General features: G+C 35.5%; 2 protein-coding genes across 3 annotated transcripts; both read right to left on the bottom strand.

Annotated features, from left to right (window-relative positions):
* Nucleotides 1-390: 390 nt before the first annotated feature.
* Nucleotides 391-9,488, bottom strand: LOC145631604 (DNA topoisomerase 1-like). The gene is made up of 16 exons (XM_081683717.1): nucleotides 9,322-9,488; nucleotides 7,448-8,965; nucleotides 7,104-7,298; nucleotides 6,449-6,529; nucleotides 5,320-5,379; nucleotides 5,139-5,233; nucleotides 4,854-5,010; nucleotides 4,645-4,770; nucleotides 3,252-3,332; nucleotides 3,023-3,113; nucleotides 2,807-2,940; nucleotides 2,347-2,415; nucleotides 2,171-2,260; nucleotides 1,868-1,971; nucleotides 1,602-1,770; nucleotides 391-1,075 (listed from the first exon to the last, which is right to left on the bottom strand). The coding sequence occupies exons 2-16, from the start codon at nucleotides 8,942-8,944 to the stop codon at nucleotides 1,007-1,009; spliced, it is 3,018 nt and encodes a 1,005-aa protein (XP_081539843.1). The 5' UTR covers nucleotides 8,945-8,965; nucleotides 9,322-9,488; the 3' UTR covers nucleotides 391-1,006.
* A 1,306-nt stretch (nucleotides 9,489-10,794) lies between these two features.
* On the bottom strand, nucleotides 10,795-20,952 carry LOC145630126 (putative NOT transcription complex subunit VIP2). Of its 2 annotated transcripts, none has more exons than XM_081682367.1 (13): nucleotides 20,796-20,952; nucleotides 20,196-20,269; nucleotides 19,935-20,113; nucleotides 19,437-19,821; nucleotides 15,634-15,840; nucleotides 15,446-15,547; nucleotides 14,550-14,635; nucleotides 14,347-14,433; nucleotides 12,802-13,227; nucleotides 12,668-12,720; nucleotides 12,543-12,584; nucleotides 11,202-11,346; nucleotides 10,795-11,126 (listed from the first exon to the last, which is right to left on the bottom strand). In XM_081682367.1, the coding sequence occupies exons 3-13, from the start codon at nucleotides 20,088-20,090 to the stop codon at nucleotides 11,067-11,069; spliced, it is 1,749 nt and encodes a 582-aa protein (XP_081538493.1). In that variant the 5' UTR covers nucleotides 20,091-20,113; nucleotides 20,196-20,269; nucleotides 20,796-20,952; the 3' UTR covers nucleotides 10,795-11,066. The 2 variants fall into 2 exon arrangements, with proteins under 2 accessions (XP_081538493.1, XP_081538494.1); XM_081682368.1 differs by having other exon boundaries at nucleotides 15,455-15,547.
* Between the last annotated feature and the right edge of the window lie 1,443 nt (nucleotides 20,953-22,395).

Below are 22,395 nucleotides of genomic sequence, written 5' to 3'. Positions count from 1 at the left end.
TTATTTCTTTCACATTCTCACTAACTTAAATACAAATTATATAACGTTAATTGGTTAAAGACTCTAAATATTCCATAACTTGCATATTTAAGCATCAAAATGAGGTGATTTAATTTCTTAAAAAACACCTCAAGAAATATAATCTATAAGAAATAACTCGTGCATTAAACATGCCAAAAAACTTTATGAAAATCAGTAGCCAAACAAAGGAGTACCCAACATTAGAATACATAACCCGTAAGGCAAAACGATTAAAAAATATAAAAAAAAATTAGTAACAATCCTATGAGATGAAAAAACTGGGAAAATTGAGTTTCACATCCCATCCTCTATCCACCAAGTTGCCATTGCCTTGGCAGAACTTGGTATACAAATTTAAAAAAAAAAAAAAAAAAAAAAAAAATTAAAACGGAATAAAGCTTCACACATAGTCAACCAGCGGATATGGATCTCAATTGAAAACTTCCAGTTTCTGCTTCTATGTGAACAAGGTGTAGGGTCAAATATACGCTGCATTATCGGTGTAATTGAACCCTGCCTCAAAATGCAATCAAATTAACCTGCTATACTTGTACATTAATTTCTGAAAAGGGTCTATACATAATACATTAGCAATCTTAGCACAAAGAACAGGATTCTGTAAGTTATATCAGTAGGGGGGCGGGGGCAGTATTTCATATCCACTGAACTTGCTTCATCAGCTTCACTAATGCAAACAGCCCACAATTCCTTTTGAAATGTTGAATTATGCATTGAAACAATAATGGTACAACACTAAATTTCTACTCAGCAGAGGATTGTCTCAATTTCCCGTTGTCTTAGAATAGCAAAGTAAAAATATAGAAAAGGCCGCTCAGACAGATTAAAGCTGAAAAACCCAAGGTTCCATAGACCCAACAGCGAGCACAAGAATCCGGAGGAGCAAAGTATGAAAGAAATGAAATCTGGCAATACCAGCCTTTATCAATGATGGGTAATGGCATGGAAAGAGATAATTGAAAGGCAGTCAAAATCTGAAGCTGGGATCGCAATCCATGGCCCATGAGAACTTTGCCAGCAAAGACTTATTAAAGATCTGTAAGAAACCAGTGAAACAGAGAAGATACAGAGAAGTAAAGGTCAGATACATAATATTTGAATTAAAGGGATTAGATGTTAAAAACATTACACAACCACGACAGAACGAGGATATTAGACTAATATTACCCCTAATCTTAGGATAAACTCAACTACCCATTTCCTGTAGTCCACATCCACACAACCTGGTGTATTCATTAATTTTCCAAATTGCTAGTCACCTGAGGGTGGTTTTTCAGAGCAATGACTCAATCTTAAAGATGACTATTTGAATAAAAATTCCATTCAAGAATGGACTTAAATTAATTAAAAATGACAGTACAAGTGGTTGTGGATATATGATTTAGAGTAAGAAGTGGATTATATATCATAGTTTTTTGAATAACAACATTACTAAGGGGACTTTTGTTACTTTCCAAAATATCATTTAGGATCCAAGGTGTTCAGGTTAATTAACATTATAAAATTAATTTATTAAGCTATAGCACTAAGATGGGAAAGTTTTGCAAGAGAAACAACTTTACTTTCTCAATGGGGACTTCATTTCTTTTGCACCATGCAACTGTGATCCGAGGGTCAAGATAGTTTATCTTTGATGTGCCCAGAGCGATTTCTTTGAGATCTTCTTTACTTTTCATATCGCGCTCATATTTGTCAATTTTTGTCTTCACTGAGAGAATCTTTTTCTCAATCCTACAAAAACATCATCATAGATCAGCCAAAAATGCTCAAAAGTAACTTAGAAAAGATTTTACAATAAGCAATCAGCACAAGGCGTCAAGACAATTACGCTTCGGGGGTCAAATTTCTCTTTTGCTTTCCATTACTGTCCTTCAATGGAGGTTTTCCTTTCTTTGCCCGAGTCAAATCCATCTCCAGTTCAGTCAACTCAGCCTAGTGTCAGTTTTGAAACCATGTAATTAAGTAATATGCACTCACCAATATAACGGGCAAAAGAGAAACATCAGTTATACTCCAAAAACTCATGAAATTGGAATACACAAAAGGACTGCTCCTCTTCTTAGTAGGTGTCTGTGAGGCATCATATACCCATATCAAAAGCTTCACAAATTGCGTAAACAGAGAATCATACCTTTGCTTCATCTATTTTTGCTTGAAGTCTATCCATCTGTGTAGAATGAGACTTTGATACTGCACGTTGATGATTACAAATGATTGCAACCTGGAAGAGAAATAACACTCTGCATGAAACCTAGTACATGGACCTCATAGCAAAGTTTTCAAGAAACGCTGAAGACTCAAACTTACCTCCTTGTTTGCATGCTGATAACTGGCTATTTTTTCTGGCACCTCTCCACTTCCAACCCCTTTAGCAAGCTAATATACACAAACAAAAATTCATCAAATGATATAAATTAACTCATTGCAAACTAACATTAATTTTATTCTGTTTCGAAAGGGGGATCGGGATCTACTTCATGTACATCTCCATTTAAAGTATTGCATCGGAGTTTGAAAAGGCCATAAAAAGCCTTGAAATCAAATATGCAACACTGATCATACAACTACATGAGCACAAGGAATCACCATTAAGTTGTTGTTTTGACTCCTATTTCATTGTTCAAAGATGATTAAAAAAAACTGTTGAAAAATCACATGCAGGTTCAAAATTTTCCTCTTTTTCATACTGGATATGGATTATGTAACAGCGTGAACATAGCCACTCTTTCTAAGCTATAGACTAAAGAGACAGTCACGGAATCCATACCATGTCATCCAAAGTGACAGATGCATTAAACGTACGGAATACTTTAGCAGTGAGACCAGGCATTAGTTCTTTCAGATGAGCATTCAACTTGCTAGTGTCCAACTTGTCAAAGAGATCATCACCGTCACGCTTCCCTGATAAAAAGAGTTAATATTTTAAAACAAGACTTGCCAAAAAAAACACCAACATAGTCGCACATGAACTACTGTTTGATACCTTGTCTGAAAATCTTAACTGCTTCATACACATCCTTGTCAGCAGCAAATTGTTTGTAGTACTTGATCGAATCTTTACCAAGAAAATCAAACTGGACAGCATAAATAATATTAAGGTCGTGATAAATCAAAGCTGCAAAATTTTAGAAATCCACAAACATTGCCTGAACCTCACCCCAACCCTCTTATCATTGTTGAATAAAGCCAGAAAGGAGTGAAAATCAACTTACCTCCAATATACACCCTTCTTTTGGTATTACGTTTTCCACTTTCAATGTACAACAACCAACTGTATCTGCTTCATCATCATCCTGGAACATGGCAAGAGGTATCACAGTATAAAAACGTGTTAATAAACAAGTAACCTGATTCCCAAAGTGTCATCCACACTTCCCTCGTCTTCAGGTATAAACCAGAGACCACAAAGCTAATCAAAAACTCTAAAATACAGTAAAGATTGGTGAATATCAATGTGTTTGGATAGAAGGATGTAGAAGGAAGGGAAGGAGGGAGAGGGAAGAGAGAGCAAGGGGGCAATTTTCCATTATCTGGTAACAATTCAGTGGGTTGAGGAAACATTGGGAAAACAAGCAATGGAAACGAACAGGAATCTTGAACTTATATACTGCTTATGTGACTGCAGTGACTATCAAACAGATTTCAAAATGAAAAGGACAATAGGATGCACATTTGTTTTGCTTACAATCCCTTGGGAGTAATGGAGTCCTAATTTTCTGCTAATGAATCTATTTTTACTAAGTTATGAGTACATTCACCAGCAGCCCATGTCTGGAAACTCTAGACACTCCACATCAACCTGCTAGTTCACAATTAAACTCATGAAAATGCTGTTTTCATAGCTCAAAATATTGAAGATAAAAAATTGTTTCTTTCAAATCATATCATGGGGCTTTTATGTGGACCTAAATGTTCCTATTATGAAGAGATTCTGTTTATTGAAGGTAAAAAAAAGGTTGCCCATTAAATTTTCCTACTTTCCTTTTCAATCCATACAAAAATAGTTTGCCTGTTTCTATATTTGGCAAGGGCCCAGTATTATTTTAGTACTTCACTCCTCTACCCGTGGCCAACCAATTTTCTCTCTTCACATATACTTTGAATATAATACTACCCCATTATCTCCTATCACATCTACTTTTTTATTCAAATAATAATCGATAACCAAACACCAAAACACCTCCTATGATTACATGCTTTGATATGTGGGCAAACTAAATCGGAATTTGGAGTAATATCACCATTTATACATGCAAAAACATACCAAAGGTTTCACTAGTATACGACATACTCTATTTAGTCTTATCTGAACATATACTACTATTTGTTGCGGGCAAATAAATAACCACAATAAGCATCTTCAAAATTATCCTTCCAGCGGTTCAAGTTTTAGCCAAACCATCAAGAAACACATTTAAAATTTTCAATTAAACAATAAAGATTCATCCAATGCTTTAAGGCTTCCACCCCACAGCATTAACGTACAGAGGGAAAACCCATGCCAAAACAACTTCAATGAACCAACTTATAGTTAGTAAAACTCTGAAACAGGCACTTAGCTTCATCTACGGAACATATTAAGTATAATTAGTAAGTAAACTCTACCTTTTCATTACCCGCCCTCAAAGCAAGTCTATCAATGAGATAGGTAGCAACTGCTATCTGTTTCCTGGTCATATCGTTGCTCCTAAAATTCTTTTTATATGTTGTTCGAATACCTTCAATGTAGTCCTGCACTTGATAAAAGCAAGCATTAAAACAAACCATCAACAGATCAATACCAACAGTAAACATCAGGGTGAAAGTCGAGCAACCTTCAACTTCCTTGCTTTCTCATATTTTTCCTTGTCACTTTGCCCCTTCAACGTACTGCTAGCTGCCAAGAACACATACTTGAACTCTTTTGGGTTTATGGGATCATTCCAATAAGCTAACCATGTAACTGTGTTGTCATGCCGTACTTCTTTCCAACTGCCAACAAAGATGTAACATCTTGAATGCATTTTTACAGAGAAAGACAAGAATTCTTCAAACAATGTGTGAACAGAAGGAAGTACTATCTTATTTTGTGAAAAATAAATAAATGAATGAACCACCACCTCTGACCAGGGATGGGACATTCTGGAATCAGAGCGTCTTTTCCTATATTTATTGTAATGTCACTTGGATGAATACGTTTTTTGAGTTTCCCCATCTGTGCCATGACAAATAAAAATAATGCTTAAAGATGTTGCCAAGTAAGCTCATTAAGCCTAAGACACAATATGAAAATATGAAAACCTTGGGATGCTCTCCACGGCCCCTAAACAACCCAGGAGGCTCAACTCTAAAGTTTCCCACCTGTAACAAAATTTCAACAATGGTTCAGATTTAAATTAACAGACTACAATACACGAATGTGATTAGTATCATTGCTTCACACAAAAAGAAATAGGGAAACTGACTGGTTTGCCCATTATTTTATCTAAATAAGAGTTAATCACCCTCAGAAGGTTGTCAATCTTTCTATCAAAATAAAATGAACAATTCTCAACGAGTAGAGAGAGCACACATGCTAGTGCAGCAACAGTATGCGTCTTACACAAAAAAGAAGCATTATTACATAGAAACTATGTTTAAATCATCAACAGCTTGGTAATGATAGTACGGTAGTACCGATGTATTTACTATAATGATATTGATTGGCCTTATAATCAGTAACACCAAAACAGCAACATATTTGGCATTTGAAATATATTAGGAACTTGACACTCAATGGGGCCCTCCTTCTTCCTACCCAAAAGTACCTCACATGTGCCATACTAGTGAGAAGCCCATTTTATAGAAAATTTTTTGTAACAAAAAAATACTAAATACCAAGAGAAAAGATAATAAAACACATACAGATAAGAATGAAGGCAGTATCACAATATGCTATTACATAATCATTCAATTAGTGAATGTAACCATGTTTGCAAGGCCTGCTCTAATTAAATTAATAACCAAGTAATCAAAAACTAAAAAAAAAATGTCACTATGGAACCAGCAATAAGTAGGATACAGTCCAAAATCTGAAACTCAACCATTCTGTGACGCACTTGATAATGGAAGAAGCAGGGTGCCACAAGTGGAAGGATTGCCTTAATATGATACACAATGAAATTTTGCTTCGAGTATGAACATTATACACATGAATAGATCAACCTCATATGCAATTACATTCACAAACAAGAGATTATACACATGGTGATCAACCTCATATGAAATCACATTCAACAAACAAGATCAAGTTCCTGCAATCCTTCATAAAAAACAGACCTCAAGTTGCTATAAGTATGAACATCCTCACTATATGATACAATTAACAAGGTAAAAAAAAATGCACACAGTAACACAGCCACTGTAATTGCAGGTTGAAAGGAAAGAAAACCTTTTCTTTGACACCATCAACAATAGCCCACATATACTTCTCTTCTAGTTTCAATTTCTCTTCTTTTAATGCCTTCTTCTCCTGCAATAATGGTGATTATAGTCAGATTCTTGAGCAAAAGCATCAAACAAATCACATAATTCATTTCACCAAAATCATCAAGGATCAAAAGACAAATCATAAAAAGATACAGAGCAACAAATATGGACAACAGGGTCACCTAAGGTATAACCCAGTGGCAGAATGAATGACAACGATACACATATCAATGTGACACCCAAAAAAAATAGTTGTCTTAACCCCTTTAACCAGATATTTGTACTCCCTACATCCCAAAACAAACCTGCAAATAGCTTTACACAGGGAAATTCTAACAGCTAAATGCCCACAACAGATTTTGACAACAAACTCCAGCAGCAACAGCAGTTCCCAAGTACAAGCAAGAAAAAAATCATTTTTTTTATCATGTACAGCAAACAGCTATACTTATCAGCAGGTACAATTGCACTAAAAAGTTAAGCAATAATCATCATAGAACTCATGATACACAAATGTAAACAAGCAAATTCATCCCTACAAGATTCTATCTAATCACCATCTTAGGTTATAAAAATATTTTATCAAATAAAATCAATATTCTAACTGACACACTTACATCAGTGGTCATTTGTTTCTTTTTCTCCTTCTCACTTAAATGCCATTCATGTATCGGCCTAAAATCACACTTGCTAAGGTCCTGAATCACATGGTTCTTCCCAAGAAGTTTTTTCCAATCAGTAAAGAAGTTTTCATTAAATTTTTCCTTCTGTACATAATCTGTCTCAAGCATCACAGCGTACATAGTAGCAACCTGTGAACAGAAATAAATAAAACGAGGCATACAAGTAAGTAAACCAGCATAAAAGGGAAAAAAAAAGAGGGGGGGGGGGGATGAGAAGCTAATAAATGTTTAGAGAGACAGTAAAAAATCAAGAAACTACAAGCACGTGAGTAAACTACCTCCTCCTGCTCAGGTGTGAGGTCAACTGGTTTACCATTGTACAGCATCTTAACCCCATGAGGCTGGTACGGAGGAGGAAATATAACACCACTGTGAACCAGGGTGGTCCATTTCTGCCCATCACCTGAATTAGGTAGCTCTTTTGAAGACTTCGAGTAACTTGATTTCTTTATAATTTTCTTTGATTTCTTATTGACTTTCTTCAACTTGGAAGAATTAACTTTAGTAACCTTTTTAGCTGGCACGGATTTACTACCTGATGCAGATTTATTCAACCGTTGACCTATTGGAATGTGGTCATCATCATCCTTGACCCTTGCTTTTAGAGGTATTTGCTTAGCTTTACCTGAGGTAGATGCATCTGAAAGCTTTGCCTTTTTTATAGAAGATTGACCAGCAGAGGAATCTGCTGAAGGCCTTTTAATTGAACTAACAGGTCCTTTCTTAATTTGAGTTTCCCTGTTAATAGATCCATTTTGTTGTAGCTTAGAAGACAATGGTTTGTCTTCATCAGAATCATCATGCTTGATAGCAGATGTCCCATTGTTGCCTTTCATCTGTAACTTAGCTGACAAAGGTTTTTCATCCTCTGAATCATCTGATGGTTTCATACTCCCGGCCTTTAACTTTTGAGTCTGTGATGTTCCAGCAGTAGCCCTTCCCTTATCTATCCTAGCAAAAAGAGGCTTATCATCCTCAGAATCACTACTACAAGACTTGCCTTCAGCCATATTGGAAATTCCTTTCTTTGAACCAACAGAGCATCTTGTACTAAGTGGCTTGTCATCATCAGAATCATCAGAGTCATCAGCTAATGGCTTAGCAAGCTTTTCCTCTTTAACTACAGCTGGAGCACGCTTCTCTTCTTTAACTGCAACTGGAGAACGCTTCTCAACTTTAACTGGAATATCCTTCTTTGGCTGGTGATTTGCTGAAGAAGCTCCATTTGTGGAAGGTAATTTGCTATTTGTTGTCCTAGATGGTGGGGGAGATGGAGAAGGTCTATAAGATAAAGGCTGTGGAGATGGAGAAGGTCGAGTTGAAGGAGGAGACGGAGAAGGTCGGTTTGAAGGAGGAGATGGAGAAGGTCTATTCGATGAAGGTTGTGGGGATGGAGAAGGTCGAGTTGATGAAGGTGGAGAGGGAGAAGGTCTAATTGATAAAGGCGGTGACTTTAGGTTTCTCGAGGATGGAGGTGGAGATTTTTGAGTTCCAAGAGTCGGCTTTGAAGAAGACGGCTTCGAAGATGAAACCGTCTTCCCCTTCAAAGCACTAGAACCTCGATCATTCAAGGTTCTAGCATCAGAACCCAACTTCCCCGACGGCTTATCATTTCTCACTGACAATGAAGAATTCTTTAATTCCGAGCTTATTGGGGTTGTTTTTCTTCTAGTAAAAACTAATGGGGTATCCTCATCATCACTATCCTCACAGGCCGCAGCCGGATTGGCGGGCGCATGGTTAAAAGGTCCATTTTCATAGTTCCGTCCTAACATTAAAGGGTTCTAATCAAAAACCTGCAACACATTAGCAACCAAACTTGATTCAATTATCAAATTAGGCTCAAAAACACAGGTATACTCACCTCATTTACAAACAATAAAACAAAAATCAACGTAAATTGCACACAGCCAAGCCGTGTAGTTCAATCCTAACATTAAAGGGCTATGCAATACATTAGCCACCGAATTCGATTCAATTATCTCGAAAAATAACATAATTTTAGAAACATACAATTCAATAACGAAATTAGGGTCAGAATTATTTGAGATTTTGGAACCCTACACTTAAAATAAAACAAAATTAGAGCAAAGATGAACCCTAGATTGTGAAATTGAAATGATGAATACTACAAGAAAGAACAACAAGTTACCTCAGAAGCTGCTTTAATGGAGGAAAGAGGTATTGGAAGGAGAAGGTGAAGTGCGATGTTGAGTGCGCTTCAATGGAGGAGGAGAGAGAAGGAAGAACTAGGCAGGGCTATGTTCATCCGTTTTGTTTTTGTTTTTTTTTTTTTTTTTTTTTTTTTTTTTTTTTTCGGTTTCGTTGTTGACAGAGAAATTTAATGGGTTGGAGCCCCATTAATAAAAGCCCCAGTTATAATGGGTAAGATCCGTCCAAAAATATATGGGCCGGGTCTTATTACTCTTTTACGATCGTGAGATCGTCCAATTATGGATAGTTTAATGGGACGAGTTGAGCTTTATAAGTACTACCTCCGTTAATTACGTATGTGTAACAAAAGGGTATTAGTTGTGAAACGTAAAATATTTCTTTGTTGCACATAATAATTAACGGAGGTAGTATTTTAATGAAAAAATAAAACAATTGATATGTAGTACAAGTATTAATTAACTAGATAAATGATTGTGCATCGATAATAATTTTTTCTTAAATAATTAATTTGTGATACATAGTATAATATAAAAATAAAACCACTCATGTAGAATAAACCAATGTAATGTGTGCTAAAAAAAAAATGTAACCATATATGAAAATTAAAATGATAAGGTCAAAATTATTTTAAAAAAAATTGAGAAAAATTGTTGGTAATTATATTACATTACTCTGTACATAATGTTGTTCTGTTTTAATATTGAGGAAGCCCCGGTTAATAGGGAGTAATTGAATAGATTACCCTTTAATTTCCACACACCAAAGGAAGTATGTAAAATTTCTAAGAGAAATTTTTATTTTAAGTAAAAAGGAGACATAAAAAGGGGCAATATTAAGACTCAAGTTATTCCATTCCCGTCGTTCAATCAAACCTAAAATCGACTTGTTTTTTTTTTTTTTCGATCTATTATTAAGTATAATGGATGCTTTCAAAGTCCTAAGGTTTTTTGGTTTTTTTTTTTTTGGATGAAATAGGAGAAATGACGACTTTTAAAGGCTTATATCCCTTATTTCTATTAGTCTTCTCTGTATTTTTTTTTCCTCCATAGTTGAATAGGCCAGCAGCCGTTTCTCGGCCCAACAATCCAATCTCAGACTCAGGCTCATCTCTGATAAGGTCTACACCAGTACACCACACTTAACCAGAGGGAGCCTCAATTTGGAGAAGATGATTTGATTTTCAGCCTATTTCTTAGTTTCTTACTGATTAATGGTTAAAAAGCAGCAGCCTAAACATAGAGTATTTAAACAAGACAAAAAAATGTGGAAACCAGCATAAAAACTACTTGTATTTATAATTACACTTCACACAACCTCACCCTCACATTATATTTCCAAGTCCTAACACCAAAAAAAATAAACCCCTTAACTAACATTAATATGAACATACATTGAAATGCATCTGGATTGCAAGCAAAAGAATATACATTAGAAATTTTCAAAATCTGACTATGGGGAAAAACACAACAGGATTTTGTTATTGAACTCCCAAATCAAACTGTACCAACAGCATCCGGTTCAGTCTAATAATACACTGGAATTTACAATTCTGTAAACTAATCGAAAGAAGAAATTAGCTTTGCACCTTTCAGGCCCTAAAAATTAATGCCTAATTAAATGCAAAATTTTCTTTAAATTATCACAAGGTAGATTTCTTGCAGCACTAGCAGGCTGGTGCTGAACCCAAGCATCGGCCACTGAATGTACAATCTACCAGGAGACCTATTGATGATGTAGAGCTGGTCTTTTCTCAACAAGTTCATAATGGATAACAAAATTCTCCTGCAGAAGAATACCATAATGAGATTGAGTTCATGTAAATTTCATAAAAGCGTGAGTATATAGAAATTTACATACCTTAATAGACGTATCCCATGTATTGGGATCAAAGGCAACATAAGAACCTCTTTCATATGCATTGGTCTTAACAAGAGGCTCCATGTTGGGAACTCTCATAAACCAAAGTCGGAGGTCTTTGTGGTAGAACCAACCTCTGTTATAGCTGCCAGAAAAGAAAGAAAAACACTCAGATTTATGACGCCAAGAGGTAGTGGATATTTCCACAAGTTGAGCAAATGGTGACGCCCTAACACTGGTTTCTGAAATGATTTAAGTGAAGATGGACATTTAAGCACATTGAGGGGTAAGGACAAGCCAAGTGGATCAAGACATAAAACAAATTATAAAATAAATAAATAAACCTACTATACATGGGTTCAATCCCTGTTCTTTGCAGAGTGAAATGGCTCCTGACAAAAATCCCTACCAGCCAAGAAAAACATAGAACCAATCTACCACAGAAGACAGGTAGTTGGTTCCATTGTGTCATAAAGATGTCAACCAGGAACCATTGTCAAATGATTTATGGCTATTTTTTTAGCACATCTTTGAATGTCAAAGTACAAATCATCCTATACTACCATCGCAATTTGGTTACATGGAAGGTCATGCAGAAGCACCCAGTGACATCAGAAAATCATTTAAATCCCACTCTCACTCCTCTCAAGTAACCAAGTGGATTCCATATATAAATAAGTTTGTTTTTGTTATAAACCCTCATACTATGCTAGGCATCTCTATTGATTACAGAGTGACCCTCTTCATATGTTAATAGAAAATACATATATATAGATCATATCATTTACAGAGTGGCCCTCTTCATATTTTATAGAAAATACATATAGAAAGATCATATCATTTACAGAGTGGCCCTCTTCATATTTTAATAGAAAATACATATAGATAGATCATATAATTCAAATATTGAAGTGTTGTGAAACTACATACTAATATAACAAATCAAACTTAGCGTATAAAAAAATTAGCGTTTATGCTTTGTGTCATAGTTCACGAGCCTCATAGCCATAACACTAAAAAAATCACTTAAAAGAGAATGTATAATATTGGCTCATGCACAGCACTGGAAACCAATCTAGTATATATATATATATATATATATATATATATATATATATATATATATATATATATATATATATATATATATATATATATATATATATATATAATGAAGGGATTTTCTATTTTACTTCAAAATGTCATTAAAAGGATTACAACCATTAGGCACAGGAGAAACTCATGGCCTCATGGGTAGAGAAGAAGAGAAAGAGAGCCAGATCAAAAATGAAATAATGAACTAAATCACATGTATAAAGAACAATTAAGATAAGGACATACAGTTCATTGGCTGCATATATCTGAGCTTCATCTCTTGGCATGCTGCAAATGGAAAACAATTTTATCAATAATAACACAAAAATTGAGATAGATGATAGAATTAGGACCTCAGCTTGAAGATTTACCTGTAAAAGATGTAGAACAGTGTTGGCAGCTGAAATTTTGCAAAATAAGCTTGCTGCAAGCAAAACAACTATTAGAAGAGCATAAATAAGAAAACCTAACAACAAAAAGGAACAAGAGGTTTCAAGCAGCTCACACTTAGTGGGGGAGGTTGTTTTTCATGATAACATTCAGGTATCATGAACTCGGGTTCACCCTTGGCTGGTTCATCAGACCACGGGGAGGCAAAAGTTTTGTGAAGATTTTCTGATGAATTCAAATTCAATCCTAATGTCGTTAGATCAATTCCAAGGGCAAGAGATGTCAGATCAGGATCGCTCATTCTTATCACACTCAATAAGCCAAGTAATCCATATGGATCTGGAGCAGGTTGCGGAGATTGTATCGGCTTTATGCCCTGATCTCTAAAAGTCTGATTGAGAGATGGCAACTGTTGAAGGCGAAATTGTGTCTGGTTATGTTGTTGATACTGCTGCATAAACTGCTGCTCGTAAGAATTCATATTAGAAATTCCACCCGGAGTGTTCATGGACCTTAGGCTGATGCCAGGGGGCATGCTACTCTGTACCATAACAAAATTGCGATATTAGAAGATATCAAAAAGGATAATCTTTCTTTTATAATGACTACCTATCCCCACTTCCCCCCTTCCCCTACATTGCTTTATAACAAAGTTACACTCAGCAAGGGAACATTTACAGCAAGTTTAGTCAAATAACTTTTATACTAATTGGTCCAGAATGTGTATTTAGCATCTCTTAAATCAATATTAAATATCTGTTGAAACCTAAAGTATTTATTCAATATGGAAAATTGGTCTTATTAATCTGAAGCTCATATTTCTGGCAATGTCAGCTATGGGGAAGGGAAGAAAGTTAATCTAGATATAGTAAGCATATCTCTACCACCCTTGACATTTCTTCACCTTAACTGCTACATTGCCTATGCAAAAATTTACAAAGGCAACATGGAGACTAAAATTTGGGTCCTCTCCATTAATCTAATCAGCAGAAACAGAACTGCCCACAGAGCACATAACCCAATTACTAGTGATAAGCTGCCTCATATACAATGCTGGCACAACTTTTTAACTGGTAAAAGAGCTTGATTCACCACAAACTCAAAAGATCCATTCGGCAAGGGAACATTTACAGCAAGTTTAGTCAAATAACTTTTATACTAATTGGTCCAGGATGTGTATTTAGCATCTCTTAAATCAATATTAAATATCTATTGAAACCTAAAGTATTTATTCAATATGGAAAATTGGTCATATTAATCTGAAGCTCATATTTCTGGCAATGTTAGCTATGGGGAAGGGAAGAAAGTTAATCTAGATATAGTAAGCATATCACTACCACCCTTGACATTTCTTCACCTTAACTGCTACATTGCCTATGCAAAAATTTACAAAGGCAACATGGAGACTAAAATTTAGGTCCTCTCCATATATCTAATCAGCAGAAACAGAACTCCCCACAGAGTACATAACCCAATTACTAGTGATAAGCTGCCTCATATACAATGCTGGCACAACTTTTTAACTGGTAAAAGAGCTTGATTCACCACAAACTCAAAAGATCCATTCGGCCTCGTATTAAACCCGTAAGTTTTCTGAAATATAAAGGGAATTTCAGATGCAAAAATTTTCTTACAACAGAAACAAGGGAAAACTACTGACCGAAAGTGAATGTTGCTGTTGCTGCTGCTGCTGTGAACGGTGTGATGAGTACATTCCTCCTAAGTTGAAGCCGGGTGACCTTCCCATCTAGACATAAATCTTTGAAATAAGAGAACACATACATCTCCCAAGAAACCCAGCTGAAGTAATAAAGACAACACCTAAAATGCAAATTAATATCTCGATAATGAACAAGTGCTCACAGAGAAGTGTTGAGATTGCATCGGTACACCATTTTCATGAATCTGTTCCTTTTGCTGGAATTCCATCCCATAATCAGCATTTCCACCTGCAAAGGAATCAGATTTCATTACAATTGAAAAAATATCCCTTAAAACTACAAAAATCTTACAACCAACATTCCAAGCTGCACAAGAATCAAATTTCCATTCAATTAAAGAAAATTCTTTTATACTACAAAAACGAGTGATAAATGAGAAAATAAGTATTAAAAAAAGTAATATACCAAGTAAAAACAGTCATCAGTCTCTGATATGTAGCTAAATGCTACCCAACAGACCCCAAAAAAAAATAAGGGCCCTAAGCAGAGAAAAGTTAGAAAACTAATGTTCTATGTTCTGTACTGGCAAGTGGCAGCCAATGAACCCCCATACATGCCAGAAAATTCAAACAGTGTTGTAGAGTAAATGCATCTACAGTCATTATTGAAACTAGCTTATGATATACTTCCTCTGTTTCTTTTTAGTTGACACGTTTCTTTAATCACGTTTGTCAATGCACAACTTCAACTATTCACATCTTTAATAACCAATAAGCAAAAATTATGAAAATTTGATATTTTGAAAATATATATCACGACGAATCTTACAAGATCCCACATGACTATATTTTTCATTATGTATAAATCACAAAACACGGTCAAAAGGGAGTGTGTGAATAATGTTAAGTCAAAACGTGTCAACTAAAAAAACGGATTTAAAACTGGGACAAAGGGATTAATTTTCAAGAGATTTAACCTCAGCATAAAAATCAACATCCCTTCACAACCACAGTCAATATTAGGATAAACCATATCCGCCAAAGCAGTTAATTAGCCCGAGGAGACAATTTGGGGTTGAAATCAAGGAGCAGGGAAAACCTTTGAAACCTGGTAATGCAGGAAAATCCTCATTTTGGATGCTAAATTCCTGGTTTTGCTGAACAATGGGACTAACTCCGAGGCCTTGTTTTCGCATAGAACCTGGCATAATTACCAATTATCTCAAACTGCAGGAATAAATGCCAAAGAATCTTTTTAATTACAAACAAAAAAAGTCATAACTATACCTATTTGTCCTTGTGGACCTCCAGCAGAGTTAGGGCGACTACCTAACTGAGGAAAGTCATTTAAAGTAAAAGGGGCATCATTGGAGTTCTCATCACCTAACATTCCCATGGAGCTTAAATTATTCACTGCTTGGACATGGTTCTGCGAAAGAGGGCCCCCAGCAGAAGGATAAGAGTTTCCAAACATAGAAAGCATCTGCGGAGAAGCTGAAACCAAATAGTCATCAGCATAGCAAAAGTTGGACCATAGCTTCCTCAAAATAAAAGGTCCATATGCAAGACTTGAGGCATTAATCATGTCACATTAACAAACCCTTTTCCCGGCATAGAGCTATAGAAGGTAGTACATTCTTAGCAAGAGCTAAGTACAGTTAGAAATTGTATTTAGTTAAAAACAGCACTGGGTAAAAATGATTGGAAGGAAAAAAAGAAATGTCTCAGACTTAGAAAGTAGAACTGAACCAGTTAAAATACCTATAGGAAAGTAAAATTTTCTATGTAAATAGCCTCAGCCAGTCAATCAGGAAAACAGAGAAACTAACAAATATACCATAGATTGTACTAATTTACAAGTGTCAGGTTAAAAAATAATACAAGTAATAATCTTGAGAGTTGGTTGCAACAAGGATATATCGATCAAATTAAAGGGAAAGAATTGAGAGAGTAGTATGGTGGGTTGGTAATACTCTTCCTCTACACAGTATTACATGTGAATATCTCTCCTACATATATTCTTATTCCCTAAGAATATTCTGTATTCTTCCTAGGCAGATTTCTGTAATGACCCCAGTACAAGGAGCAACACTAGGGGACAAAACTAATTAAAGAAGCACAAGGGATTGTGGCAACATAGGACTGAATTCTGATCTCTTGATTAATTTTCGTAGAGGGCAAACAATATTAATTTTCGTAGTTTTGCTTGATTATAAAAGGGAGGTAGCATAGCAGTAGAAAGGCATGTAATTTGTAATGTGGGATGAGAGAGAATGGTAACCTCAAGTTACAAAGAGAGAGTGATAACCTAGGGTTATCAAGAGAGTAATAGCCTAAAGCTATTATCCTATCACTTTTGTATCCAAGTTTCTGCCATTATCAATCAATGACTCAAGCTTTTATTTTTTATATCCAAATTTCTATTCTATAACATTTCTTAGTCTTGAGCTTAGATTTTGCTACAGGCCTCTATAAAAGCTAGGAATGCAGCCTTGCTTCCATTTTGTAAAAGTGTAAATAAAGAAAATATATAAAAGAAACCTCAAGCCTGGAAGATTCTTTCCAGAAGTAAATCAAATTTTACATCAATTTAACTTCTTTAAAAAGCTCTATTGATTTGAGTGGCGAAAGTCAAAACATTGGTAACCTATTCCAGATCTTGATAAAGAGAGAGATTAAGGAATGAGGGCAAAGTCCTTGAAAACTTGACAGAATACACACACACTTTGTATATAGTAATGAAAAATTGCCTCAATTTTTTTTCTTTTTCTATTATCATTTTTTGCCTATATTTGACCTTTGAGCTTGCTGACGCATAATCTTGCTCATAAATATTTACTATATCTTTCAGGAAAATATGATGAAAAAAACACATTGAGACCAACCAAACAACATATCTTTGTTATATATTAAACTAAACTAATGGTCATATTTCGAGTATGATTAGTGCAAAAATCAAAACATTACAACAACCGCCTAACCGGTCATAGAAAATAAGCGGTAAGAGATGAGATGGGTGTATATCTCGAAAAAACATGCAAAAGAAGCACAACTAAATTGCTTTAAAAACGCTAAGAGGCATCAGGATGCTCCGTTGAGGAGATGACAAAAGATCATTTTTGGGGAATGAAGAGGAAAAAAACCAAGAAGAAATGAAGGAAGGTTGTTAGGAAAGTAAGATGAGCCTTACCATTAAAAGCAATTTGGGCTCTTAGGCAGCCTCTGTTTGGAACAATTAGAGAGTGGGAAGAGGACAGCTGATTGCTGTGTGAGACATTGAGGGAGATCATAGTAGCACTAGAAAGGGAGGTCTTGTCACCAAAACAATACCTAGCTCTTCATAATTCCTACACTACCACTTTACTTACTTCATTTGCAACCACTGTCCCAAAACTCCCAATCCAGCTCTCCTTTTCTTTCTCAGCTTATCTAACAAGAGAACAGCATTTTAAGGCTGAGTTACCAAGCCCCAGAGTATGGCCCATCCAAAATTACACAATGTCTGGGATTATCCTGCCTCAAGACACTCCCAAATAAGAGTTCAATACTTAGTCCCACGACCTAACATATAAGCGAATCTATCAAGAGCAATAAGATCTACATCAACTCTCATGAAACTATGCTTACATAGATTAAAGCACGTAAATCAACTCAAAGATTTGCTACCAAGTAAACACATTTCAATAATTCTCACCAACACTAAAAAGGAACAAAATAATACCAACAGACAGTGGCAACTACATGGAAACCAGGACACTCTTCAGCAACCATCTAAGTCAAGACGCCACTACCTAGATAAACAAAAAAAGGGGGGGCTAAAGGTCAATTTGCCTCTCATCCTCTGCCCATGAGACACAGTCCAAGCACCGATGGTAAAGAGAAATGAGACAAAGAAAGACAACCTCTGATTAGCCTCCTTCATCTATTCCCAAAATCCTACTTATCACTACATTTTCTATAATTAGATAATGGTAATATTCATATACGTTCAGGTGTCTAACTAGTCAGACCCTTAAATAATATTTAAAAGAGGTCATATGAGACTCTATTGTAATTTAAAATAAGGGTTTTCCGTCATAAAATCTGGTTTCTTTCATCAAACAAATAAAATAAATTAAGGGTTTTCCGTCACAATAATCAACTATCAAATATGAATTTTCAATTTTCTTAAGCTTATTGACAATGATATGCTAGAAATACACGCAAGGGGGGGGGGGGTGAGGGGTGAATATATTCAATACATACTTTAAAAATGGACTTAAGTTAAAGTGTGGCCAGTGATAAGCTGTATTAATACAACAGCAGTAGTCACCTCCCTTAGACAAATAGAAGCCCTAACTAAATGATCCTACTTTGTTCTCATGAATTGACAGCTTGATTTGTAGATATAGTTTTTTCATTGTATATTTAACAATGGATTTTGATCAAATCAATTAAAAAATTAATATCCATAAATAGTAACAGATGATTAAGCAGGTTTGTTGCAATTTCTATCTCCCTTCACAAACTCCAACTGATTTGTGGTCCATATACAAGATGTTTCCTAATGCAAAATGAAGGATTGGAGATGGATTTATGCTTGAGATCATCTCATTGCATGCCAAGATGGGTTTGACCAGAGGCTTTCTCTATCCAAGAATTTCCAAGTCGATAATTATAAGGGTTGTTAAATTCCAATTTGAAAACAACACCAAGCCTACTCATCCTCCAAACTCCAATCATCATTATCCAAAAAATTATTTTCTGAGAACGGTCTCAAATTAAACATTATCCACAAAAACTCTTTAATCCTAATGTACTAGAATGCAGCAATAATTCTGTTACCCAAGTCTTTTTCATAATATGTTAAAACATATAACCAGACTTTGATTGAACCGTCTTTTTTGGAACTAAGGTCAGTGAATTTAGCATGTACTAAAAAAAATTTGTTTCAAATCCAGAATTACTCTTAAAAATCCATCAACAATCCTTTCTTCCTCACGATGTTGTGTAAGGATAATTTGGATTTGAACCTTGAAACTCAACTGCCCAAGGTTTCAACACAGAAATAATACTAAAAATGATAAAAGATGATGAGTTAGATGTGATACCCTGTTGGAGTACACCTCCAGTTAATCTATTTGGTCCTTGCACACCTAAGCTCCCAGATCCACTGTTTGCAGACAAATTCAAGCGAGAAGCAAGGCCAGGCACTGATAGCCCTCCACCTGAACCTATACTTCTCCCAATGTTTCCACTGCCTACCATACTTCCCACTGAGCCAGTAACCCGGGGACCGGTATTTCCCAACACAGGGGAGACTCCTAGGCCAGGAACAGCATTACGATTACCAATTGCAGCAGAGGTGGGGAGGATCCCAGGAATAGAGCCACCAACTCCATTTGTATTACTGCTATATCCAGGGCTTCCAACAACATTCATACCTCCTCTATTTGTGACTCCTGAATATCCACCATGTGAGCTCCCATGAGACATCTACAAATGAAAAGGAATTTTTACCGCAATAGGAAATAAAATATGAGGCACAAATTAAATGGCCATTATGCATTAAACTTGCAAACAAGCATAACCTGTTAACAACAACAAACCTGAGACAGAGCAACTGGGATGTTATTTGATGCAAATCTACCCCCTGGAACATTCCCTGTTGGTTGTTGAACCCCGCCAGAAGCGACACTATTCATGGATGAATTTCGGGATGAAAGTGTACCCGACATATTCGGAACATTAAAGCCACCGTGCATACTGTCAGACTTCTAAGTAGTTCCTGTATAAGGATGTCATTGCTACCGGCTTAGCAGTTCAATACATAAAATGTAATACGAGTATATTTAAGTCATTCTACTTACCAGTGTGTTTATCAACAAGGACCTAAAACCAGACGAAAGCGAAAAGATGCTGGAACACCAAAATCTATAGATTACTGCATTCAAAATATCATCGTAAATTATTATAGCAAATATGCATATGAAACAAACAATCAAAATCATAGTCATTGACTATGTAACCATGAAATTGATAGTGAATACATTTTACAAGCAATGGTGAATTGGTGATTATAATAAAGATATCAAATTTACATGCCCATTGAACAATCATTAAACCCTAACTGATTTCTCCTTCATAAATCCAACAAAATCAAAATTTCAAAATCTCCCCACTAACCTATCTATCATCTAGAACACGATACAGGAAAACCCTAATTTAAAAATTACTTCGCTGCATCAACAACGCAAAAATTGAAAACCCTAATCCACCATAAGTCAGCTTAATTTGAATAAATTGGTTCACAATTTCTCATCAATCAACCTCCGAAATCAACCAAAACCCAATTAATTACCAAATCGCAAACATTAAAAAATCAAACCCACAAATTAATTGAACGAAAAAAACAACAAACTGGAAAATCAAATTGAGATTTTAGAGCTTAACATGAACATTTAACTAACCTTGCGAGAACCAACGAGATCGAGAAGAGATAAAGAGAAGGTAGTAGACAGAGGTTTAGTGTGTGATTTTTGCAGTGATCGTAGCAATTTCTGGGAATTTTGACTTTTTGACCACTAATGAAAAAACATACGAAGAGAGTACATCGTAATAGTTGCACTTTCTTTTCCCTTTTTGATAAACCTATACTTGGAATTAAATACGAGTACTTAGGCACGTTCTCTTTCACGAAATTTTTAGTTCACTTCAATTTCTGATTTTCTTTTCTCATAAAATATTCACTTTTATTCAGTTCGACTCCAATCAGCTCAACTCAACTTAGTTCAGTAAATTAGAACCGGCTCTAATTGCTGGTACTTAGTAATTTCGTACTCCATATAACACAGAGTAAAGTGTTGCAATTAAAATTAACGATGCAACTAAAATTAACGATGGGAGTATTAAGTTACATTAGATTAGCTGCTAATTAAATTTGTTGCAGTAAGGTACACTTTGAAACTAGAATAAGATTTTGTTTTGATGATGAGCCGATGTGATATGAGTTGAGCGTTTTTCAATGGGTTAAATGAGATTTGATAGTTAGGTGGGGCATTTGAGGAGGAGGGAGGAAGTTAGAGATGGCAAAACCCGACTCAACTCGGTCAAAATCATATATCATATTGCAGATTTTGACTTGTATGAACTTAGTAATTGAGTATTTGAGTGAGCATGACTCAAATTAAAATAAACAAGACTCGACTTCATTTGGCTTGACCCGTATACTCCAATTGACACCTCTAAGGAAGGGGTAAGTGGATTCTAAAAATCGAAGCATATTCGAGAAATATTATTATTATTCAAGCTAGATTTGTTGAATTAAGAAAAAATTGAGGTTGGTTTGGATCCAAGCCATAGAACGGAATTAGCTAGTGCAGGTCTACATGTGGCTTTTATTCAAACATAATTTCATACGGAGTAATTTTATATGACCATTTTTCGGCTAATTAACGTGAGAGAGATTTTAAGTATTATTAATACTACCTCCGTTAACAGTTATTTGCAACATTTGCCATTTTCGGTTGCTATCTATTATGTGCAACATTTTTCTTTTCTTTCCACTTTTAGTAACTTTTTGCCAATTAAATGACCATATTACCCTTACTTAAACAACCTAGACATCTAATTAAATCACTAACTTGATTTAACTCTTTACCTAATGAATCTGATTATTGTAATCATTTTCACCAAAAATCATTTTCATCAAAATCATTCATCTGTCTCACCATTCATCTCCATCACCCTTCTTCAATTTCATCAAAATCATTCATCTCCCTCATCATTCAACTTCATCAAAATCACCCATCTTCTCTTGCAATTTGGGTTCGTGTGGTCGTGGGTTCAAATTCGTGGAATTGCGTTCGCCTAGTTCGTGGGTCTGAATTCGTGGGGGTGGTTTTTAGGGGTTTCAGTTCTAATTCGTGGGGGTGGCTTGAGTTTCGTGGGGATGGGTTTCAGATCTGGTTTGTAGGGGTGGCGTGAGTTTCGTGGGGGTGGTTTTAGATCTGGTTTCATGTTGGTGGCTCAATTGGGAGTAAATTCAATTCGTGGTGGTTTCGAATTAAT

The sequence above is a fragment of the Chenopodium album genome, chromosome 5 (genome assembly GCF_948465745.1).
Source record: "Chenopodium album chromosome 5, dcCheAlbu1.1, whole genome shotgun sequence".
NCBI lineage: Eukaryota > Viridiplantae > Streptophyta > Magnoliopsida > Caryophyllales > Amaranthaceae > Chenopodium > Chenopodium album.
This window is presented reverse-complemented; position numbering and strand designations above follow the sequence as displayed.